Raw genomic sequence first — 9,672 nt, 5'->3', positions numbered from 1 at the left:
AGCCACTGAGAAAGACCCCATTGTATATGCTCTCCTTTCAATCGGGGCCTGAGCAATGGTGCTCTCACTGCTCCCTGATAGAAGCACAGAGTGGAGGGAGGGAAGAGGGTCGCAGAGGGTGGTCCTGCATAAGAAAGCGGGGTGTTCAACTCCAAAACACAAAGTTTCGTGTCTAGTTGGACCTGGAAGGAGTGAATGTTTGGATATAAAGGGGGAGGGGCATCAGGTCTAGGACTCAAGGAGTGTTTAGGTTCAAGTCACGCTAAAATCTGATTCATCACACACCAAGACCCAAGGATTTAAAGACCTTTACACGAAGCTCAAGTGGATTAACAGAATTAAAAGCGAATGGTCTAGGTTATAAAACACTTTAACCGGCAAAACAAACTATATGGGCCCCAGCTACTCACAGAGTAGTAGGCTAGTGCTGAGCTCATATCCCTGATAATCTCAAATGCTTATTAACAAAACAACCTGTCTCGAAGAAGAGTGTCTATTGGCTGGAAGACATGAGAAACACCTTCCTGCTACTCTCCCAGCTACACATCCCCCCAGTGGTGCGGATAATGAGCTGAGGGCCTCTTCTTTTTCCTTCTCCTTACTGCAGACTTGACAGCCAAACTGCTCCACTCAACCCTGATGATTCATTAAAATAGACTGTAGTGACTGACTGCCTGAAGTTGAAGGCTCTTATGCCCCCTGCTGGTGATTTTGTTCAAACTGCAACTGAATTCATGGAAGAACAATCAGTCCTGAGAAAGTCTCTGAACAAACCTAAATGAAGATCATTTAAAGGCGGTCAGCTTAGGCTCCTGACCCAAACTGACCTCATCGGTCAAACACGTTGGTGTTTTTGTTATGACTTGAGTATAGCTGCCAATGGATCTAACACCGGCATTTGCTGATAAATCTGAGCTATACAAGAGTGTGAGCTCAGATTCAGCCAAATGTACAAAACCTATTGGGAAAACATTTAATTTGAGCAGGGCAGCAATGCCTAACATAGTGCAAAAACAACACAAAAGCTTAACAGGGTGAAAAGGCGATGTCCTCAAATAGTAGAGTCAATCCCCCTGATTTAAATCAAATTGAGCTGCACTCCATCAGACTGAAGACAGACGGACTCAACAAAAAGCAGACGGTGAAAGTTTACTTCAGCCATAGAGTGTAAAAGATTTTATACTCAATACTTAATATGATGACTTTTTTTTCTACACTCCCAAATAATTTGAAAGCACAATTTAATTAACATCCTTCTATCAGTACTGGTGTCAGTTTTTATTTTAAAGTTGACTAAACCAGGCCAAAAACACCAGATATTATTACTTCATGTTTGTTCTTTGCTTGGAGAGGTGTGCAACAAGATTAAACCTCGCAATGAGAGCTTTCTGCTGTTTTATTTTCAGCTCACTGGTGAAATTAGCCAGTAATAGAAACACTGAATTAGCAACAGACAGCAAAGCAAATGATATCTATGTGCTACAGTGTAAGATCCTGTTTTTCTGTCACACATAGAGTTCAAAGGGAGGACTGATCTGTCTGATGGGAAAATAAAATTTCCAGTGGGGTTATCTGATTTTATGTCATCTCCTGGCTTTGACTAACTCCTCAATAGCTCTGCTTGTCATAAACTTTAAACAGAGACAGATATGTCTGTGAACAAAAACCTAGAGACACGCATCAAGGGCTGCAGTAACAATTTCAAACAAATGCTTTGGCATGTTGGTGATCCCATGTGGCATGTTACACATTACTGTAGGCAGATCACTAAACCAGAGGTCAAAGATTTAAGCCTCATGTATTCAAGGTGTTAAAGGTACAATATACAATGTACACTGAAGGTGTGTATATATTTTTGCCCATTTATTTTCACATTGCTTGCTGAAATCTGCTTCCTGTATTTAGCCCCCACATCTTTCAGACTACCACCACCTTACAACCCATTTATTGAAGACCAGTTTCATCAAAGCATGAGAGCGTCTCTCTAAGATCCCTCCTGTTACATAACATCATTCTAACAGCGATTAGCAAACCCAGAATGTCACAGTGAATAGCATTTAATCTCACTTGGATATATGATGATGAAAGACATGTAATATCTTAGAGGTGGTTACTTGGATGGGGCCACATATTCCAGGTTTGAACAGATTAAAATCTTGGTTGGGCCTATCCACAGCAGTGCAACAACAGGCTTCCAGCTGTGCAAGAATAATAATCCCTCTGTTTTAATCTCTCTGAGCAGGAGGTGATCCGAGCCCTTGTTCGGAAGCCATCCAAGGGCGCGGGGATGCGCTAAGATACAGGTTTGACAGGTTTACCAGTTTAATGATAAGCAATTATGCACCTCTTATATTTTCTGTGTGGAACTGGAAATTGAAGCGTGTGTGTGTGTATGTTGCTCAGGGAGGGTGTCCAACATGACATCTGGTAATGGTTGCAGTATAAACCATAAATCATCTTTTTGGTGGGATTTATGCTTTGCTGTGATGATTATTTGGGCCTCTTATGCTCATATGATGTTTATATGTGCATAACCAGGCATGGGTCCAATTCCACTCACAACAGCATGGGTTTAAAGAGGGAAGGCCTAAATAGTGGGGATTATTCTCTCCCGCTTCTCCCTCTCCCTCTTTCTCTTACCCTATTTTTCAGCATCAGTGCTCAGCCTTTCATTTCAGTTCCTGTTGCTGTGATGACCACAGACATGAGCACAGCAGGTGTTCATCGAGGCTTCCTCAAAAAATATGGTAGGGCTGCTTCTATCCTTTTATCCACAGTAACCCCTCTGCAGTCGTCATGTAAAGTTTGATGTGAATGCTTTGGTCTGATTTTGTTTACTGTCCTTTTGTGCTCATTCTGCAAATTAGGCCAAAGTTAGTAACTATATAGGCTTTTTGAAGATCTCAGTTGCTTTGCTGTCAAATATGACCAAACTATGTCTTTAATTTAGATTTTCTGATTGTCTTATGCTTATTTTCTCCAAGGTGTAATAAATTCTTAGTGTTTATTCTTTTAAAGCCAGTATAGATTATATGGCTGCTGACTTCACAATCGGTGGAAAACAACACTGTCTCAGAACACCAATCCAACTCTTACATGAGCAATGTCAGCCTAAGAGCCAGCCAGTATGATTTTCAAGCCAAGTCATGAACCGGCTCTTGGCCAGCGTCTCTCTTTACTTATATTACATCTGTTTTTTATTGCCCTTGTTTTCATTTCAGAGTGGTGTCACAGTTGATAACAGTTAAGTAGCTATTTTGGTACTTCAAATGTTTTTCTTCCTCTCTTGACTTATGCAGACTAATAGAGCTAATAAAATTTAGGGATATTAATCTAAAGGTTGAAATCTGCAGTCAAATTAATGCAGTTGTTGTCATATTAGTATTCCCAGGTATAGTAGACGCCATAATAACAAACAATCAATCAAAAATTCCTATACCCCCCTCTCTTGCTCGCTTGCAAATCCACCTGCTTTAATCCGCTGTATGGAGAAATAAAGCAGATCTTGTCTGTCAACATGTGCTCACCTTCTACTGTCTGCAGTCTAACACCGTCGTGTGTGTCCTGTCCTGAAAACTCATTGTTCCAAAAATGAGAATATTTCAGTTTCTTTTTAATACAAAAACGCATTACATTTGACTCAAGCTGTTTCTATTGATTTTTGATATTATGGATCTGCCTTGTTTCAAAGACAAGGTATCATTATTTTTGTATTATTATTGGTATTGTTGTTGTTTTCATAAGTTGATCCTGTGACTTTCTCTGACTGTTGTAATTTTTAATCAGTGTGATTTTGAGGCTGCTGTTTGTGCTCATAAAACCCCCCAAACAATTTATTGGACATTGTTATAGTTGTGTTTATGCCACTGCAATAAGTATCCAATTATATCACTGAAACTGACAAAAATAGAACATTTCTCTCAAAGAACCTGCTCATTAAACAATTGTGTTATTTGTTTGTGAAACTTTCAGTTAAGTTAGTGAAAGTGCAAGCATACAACCAAACAAACAACACCGTTATAGTTCTGGACATACAATGCCAGCAGTAACATTACTACTAATACGGAAGTATCTTGATTCATGTTCAATCATCCAGGTAAGGAATTCTCAAAAAGTTGATTCTGTTCATCTGGATGTAACATTTTCAGTGCAACAAATGTTTCGTCACTCATCCAAGTGACTTCTTCAGTGTCAGCTGAATGCCAGTTTCCCTAACCTTATAAACAGTAATGACCGAAACTAACAACACTGACAAACGAAGGGAGTGAGATCAGATCAACTGTCATTGATCAGTGCTGTGGTGTACATTTTAAGACATCTTCAGGTTTCAGGAAACCATCGTCAGACATCAGATCAAACGGTCTCAGATGTCAAACCATAAACAAAAAACATCACATTCCATTGAAAAACACATGAGACTTCTGACTAAACGGCACCAGACTGAAAAGCCTCAGAAAAAACAACTTCAGATGATATGATAAATGGCAGAACATAACATAACATTTTCTCTGTGCTTTTGCTACAGTTATTTTTTTACAGTTGTTTTTCTGGGACTTGTTTGTCTGATTAGTCAGAAGGACCTCCTGTTCAGCTTGTTTTGGCTGTTCTGGCACTTTTTGATTCATCTCCTATTTATGAGCCTACTTGTACTGTTTTCTTTTTTCTGGAGGCGGCTTCATGTTTAAGCAGTGGAAGGAGAAGTACCTTGTGCTGACCATAGAGGGTAACCTGCTGGTGTGCCGGGATGCAGAGTCCCCTCCAGACCAAGTAGTAGCACTACATAGCAGCTGTGAGTCAATTGCAGAGGGACGAGAAATACTTGACCTGCCCAAGTTGCCTCCAGGGGGCAGGAGGGACTGCTGCTTTGCTCTTATCCTGCCACAGAACAAGTTCCTGCTGCTGCTCTCAGACAACCCAGACGACTGCACGTAGGTCTCACGCTCTCTCTTTGTCTCCTTCCCTCTGGAGCTCAGATGTCCTTTACCCATTCACTATCAGTTGTTTTGCACATGGTGGCATATTTACACACACATACATTCTGAAATTTAGGTTTCCTTTGCTCTACTTGTTACCAAATAAATTTACTGCACGTGATTATCAGGCTTCTCTGCTGTTGAAAAAATAAAAAATAAAACTTTGGATCTGTTTCAAACATCATGACATGTCATTATCTCTCACAGGCTCTGGCTGAAAGTCATCAGGAAAGTGAGAGAGGTGAGTTAGGTAGCACTGTTTTATTTAATATTAAAACAAATTGTGTTCTCTATGTTTCTCACTGCTAATTTGTTAGATTCCTCTTCCAATTGTAGACTGTTTATTTCTGTCATATAATAACGTTTACTTTTTCCAATTTGCTAGGGTGTCATGTCACCCCTGACACTCCAGAGACAACGCAGCCTCACTCCCTGCATCACAGATAGAGACCCCCTGCCCGACTCTGCCAGTGATAAAGACCCCGGGTCACCAAGGGTTGGTGAGGGCACCCCTCCTTTGACTAGGGTCACTGAACGGGGAGGCTCCTTCAGAGAGAGAGGGCAAAACCAAGGTCAGGTCTTAGGCCATTTGTAATTACTTGACAGTAGATTGAAGAAGGGTGCTGATTAATTTCACAAAACAGAGAAAACAAGACAAATGAACAAAAACTCTAATCTGGTTAATTAATGAACTAATGGATATAAAACGATTTGTGAATAAAACAAATGGGAAGCACATTCAGAAATTTGACAATACACATTTCTGAAGCATTTATGCCTAAAACTACACATTATCACATCTGTCACACAGCTGTTGCTTTATTACAGTTACAACTGCATCTTAATTACTGAAGCTCTGACTAATTTAATTTGCTAAATGTGATGCATTTGGACAATTCATGTTTCTGTTTTTTCCTTTATATTTTAGTGCTCTGTTGTTTTGAGCATGGCAGATGGTGTCCTTAAGCACCTGCAAAGCCGTAACAGAGCACACAGAGGCAGAGTTGGGGTTAATCGTGTTTTGATCTAATTTTGAGTAATGAAAAATATAGCTTAATTGTATTTCTACTGTGTCCCATTTAATTTAAGTAGTTTATGAATACTAAGTCTAGTACACACATATACACTATTGCCAGTAGTAGTATAATAGTATTATAGTAGCCAGTTAGTATAATATATGCTGTCTGGCTGGTAAATAAGCCAAACTACATATAAATTTGTGAATTTAACAACATTTACATCTTTTACAGCAAATGTGTCACGGCAGCCTCTGCGTAGTGTTTCTGTGGCACCACCTCACCGTGTGTCCGACTGTCTTCGCCATGGCAACAGCAGTGATGCCCGGGCAGTGAGGGCAGTATGCTTACTGATGGGAGGGGCAGCAGCCTCCTCTGCTTTGGGCTACCTCAATTCCTGCTCCCCTTCCTCTCCCCTTGCCACAAGACCCCCAGAAATTGCCCACGGCACAGGGGGCTTCTCTGAGCTTTCTGCTGGGGGCTCCTTCCATGCCTGCAGCCAGGATGTCGATTCCCCACACTTTAACAGCTTCGACTTCGAAGGAGACTCCGACTTTGATGCATTTGACTGTGGAGGATTTGCTTTTTAGTTGACAGGGCTTTCAAATTCCTTATATTGATGTTTGTAATATAAGTATGTTGTTATTTACTAATCAGCTGTTGGGTAATCTGTAGGACTAATTTAGCAATTAATAAAGGTGTGCTTCCTGGCTTTGTGCCAATGCTCCTCAGGTTAATCATAAATAAGCCCGACTCCTGTAAACACTGTCTGTGTTGTATCACTTTTTCCATGCCATGATGACTTGATATTAACTGGGTCAGCAGTCTGATTCCAGTCACACAGACATTTATAAGAACATATTAGTCTCAGATTTCAGTTCAATTCAATAAAACTTCATTGATCCTGAAGGTTGATCCCGAAGGAAATTGGGTATTTCTTTTCTTTTCTTTTTTTTTTTTCAGATTTGGATTTGTGTCATAAATTTGAGAAAAGATGATCTCACTGAATGTTTTCTTTCTCGTCCACATTTCTCTCAGTGTCTTCTGCCCTGCTTTTGGAAATTACCCTTTCACCTGTGTGCACAGTGTAATCATACATGGAATGCAGTTTAAAGGTTAACACATTAAATCCTTTTGTCAACATGACTTTGTGTTTGTCTCTCTAGAACAAACAAACTGCAGCAGTGCAGACATAGGCCAGGGTCTGGGGAGGAGGGATTTTGAAGCAAATCTGTACAAGAGGGGGATATGCATAACCTGAAAATGCACGTGCTTAATGTGTGTATCAAGCAGATTATTATAGTCAAGACATCCATTCATTTTTTCTATCATAAGCATCACTTTTTTAAAATTATATTATGACTGCTTTAAAATACCCAAAGTCTTACTGCTTGGCATTACTTTACTGTTTGACAGCCAGGACAAACAGTAAAGTACAACTTTTTCCTGTTAGAGTTACCCACACTGAAAGGAACAAGTTCTACCATTTCTTGTAGATATAAATCTGACTGAAAAGACAAAAAACAGTTTGAGTAACAGCTAAAATAGCAATGTCATTACATCTCTATCATTGAAGTTCCCTCTGGGTACTCCGGCTTCCCCCCATAGTCCAAAAACATGCAGTTAGTGGGTACAGGTTAATTGATTAATCTAAATTGCCCATAGGTGTGAATCTGTGCGTAAATGTGAGTGCGAATGGTTGTCTGTGCCTCTATGTGTTAGCCCTGCGACAGACTGGCAACCTGTCCAGGGTGTACCCCGCCTCTCGCCCTATGACAGCTGGGATAGGCTCCAGCGTCCCCGCAACCCTGGAAAGGATAAACGGAAGCGAATGGATGGATGGATGACAAATCAAAACAACAATCACCTCAAGGTGCTTAATGTTGTAAGGCTAAAGACCCTACAATAATACAGAGAAAACCCCCACAATCAAAAGATTCTCTATGAGCAAGCAATTGACAGTGGAAGGAAAAACTACCTTTTGACAGGAAAAAAAAAACAGGCTAATCAAGGAGCAGCCAGGTTGAAGGCTGAGGTTGAAGGAGGCAGGCAGGATGAAAGACACACTGTGGAAGAAAGCCGGGGATTAATAATTACTAATGATTAAATGCAGAGTGGTGTGTAAACACAAAGTGAGTAAAAAAGGTGAGTGAAGAAGAAATGCTCAGTGGATCATGGGAAGCCCCCATTAGACTATCCGTATTGCAGCATAACTAAGGGATGATTCCAAGAGCATCTTGGATCAACTGAAGGCTTTTTGGGGATTTGTGTTTGATTTGCATTTTTAGCAATCCCACAAGTTTTCTCAGAAAGTTTTCTTGATCTTACTTACACATCACCCTGGCAGCTGCCATTTCCTAGGCAAACTTGCTTTGCTAACTTCTCTTGCTTCACAGGGATCAGGTATTTTGTTCCTATAATCATTCTAGAACCTTACATACGGTTTGCATTGTGTTCTCACACAAAAACAGTTTCAGCAAAACTGGTTTACAAACATTTATGTCAATAAGCAAAAAATGACATTTAGCTAATCTTAACAGTTTTTTTTAAAATACCAATCTTCAGAAAAGAGAGGAAGTTGGGAATCCTTACATCACATAGCTCACAGTCTCCTATTACAGAGCTTATTATCTGTCCCTTCCCCCCAGCTAGCCACCATGGGGCAAAGGGCTTTTTGCTGCTCTGCTCCTCGACTCTGCAATTCCCTTTCCCCTCATATAAGAAATATCACCTCCCTCTCTCTTTTTAAATCTAGACTCAAAACTCACCCGTTCACAATAGTCTACTTGACATGAGCTTCTCCATTCTGCTATTTTAAATTTGCTCTACGTTTTATGTTTATAATTTTATAAATTGCTATGCCTGTTGTTGTTTTGCTTGTCTCTATTCTGCTGTGTACAGTGTCCTTGAGTGTTTTGAAAGGTTCTTTTTTTTAATTAAAATGTATTATTATTGTTAAGTAAGTCCTTGTCTTTACAAACTTTGTCAGAGTGTCTGTGGAAATGGCCTCGCTAGAAGTCTGACTAGCTATCCACACAGCTAAACATGAACCTAGGAACTCCAGACAATAGATGAGATCTTATGAAGTTTACTGGTTCTTTCATTTTGTGAAACTGTAACAATAAAGCATATGTGGAAATGTACATTACTCATCTGTACTGTTTTAACAACAACATGTGCCAATGACCTAACAATGCATTTGAGAAGCTAGCATGACGATTAGCACCGCTAATTAGCATATGAACTGGCGATCTTATTTACATATGAATAGCACATAGAAAACTTGTTAACTGTGGTCCATCACACATAAAAACAACACTTGGAGTGTCTCATTGCTTTTTACCATTAAATACTTACAGACAATGCTTTAACAAACACCCAAAGAAGGACACAAATGTGGAGCAGCCATCTTGAAACAGCATAGCAAGAAAACATGAACTTCCTGTCTAACTCTTCTTCTACTGTCACAAAATATCGACTTAAAGGGGCCACAGGGTGGCGCATTTTACTAACATTTAAAACATGAAATTAACTAAGCGGTAACATAACAGTCTGTTTATTTACCTTGTGTGTGCCCTGTCAGTGTTCATTTTCTGTTTACTTTTGCATCTAGACTGACGTATTTTCTGGGTTAGTTCAGTTGTTTGCCTTCGAGTCTGGCATTTGAAACTATTTCTTGTCAA

General features: G+C 39.9%; 1 protein-coding gene across 1 annotated transcript; it reads left to right on the top strand.

Moving 5' to 3' along the window:
* Nucleotides 1–2,298: 2,298 nt before the first annotated feature.
* Nucleotides 2,299–6,913, top strand: LOC102195539 (uncharacterized). The gene is made up of 6 exons (XM_013913798.1): nucleotides 2,299–2,303; nucleotides 2,653–2,747; nucleotides 4,670–4,928; nucleotides 5,181–5,214; nucleotides 5,359–5,545; nucleotides 6,224–6,913. The coding sequence occupies exons 2-6, from the start codon at nucleotides 2,693–2,695 to the stop codon at nucleotides 6,577–6,579; spliced, it is 891 nt and encodes a 296-aa protein (XP_013769252.1). The 5' UTR covers nucleotides 2,299–2,303; nucleotides 2,653–2,692; the 3' UTR covers nucleotides 6,580–6,913.
* The last annotated feature ends 2,759 nt before the right edge of the window (nucleotides 6,914–9,672 follow it).

The sequence above is a fragment of the Pundamilia nyererei genome, unplaced genomic scaffold, assembly GCF_000239375.1.
Source record: "Pundamilia nyererei isolate P.nyererei 1_Seehausen unplaced genomic scaffold, PunNye1.0 scaffold00152, whole genome shotgun sequence".
In the NCBI taxonomy this organism is placed as follows: Eukaryota; Metazoa; Chordata; class Actinopteri; order Cichliformes; family Cichlidae; genus Pundamilia; species Pundamilia nyererei.
Note: the sequence above shows the minus strand (reverse complement) of the source record. Positions and strands in the feature narration are given on the sequence as shown.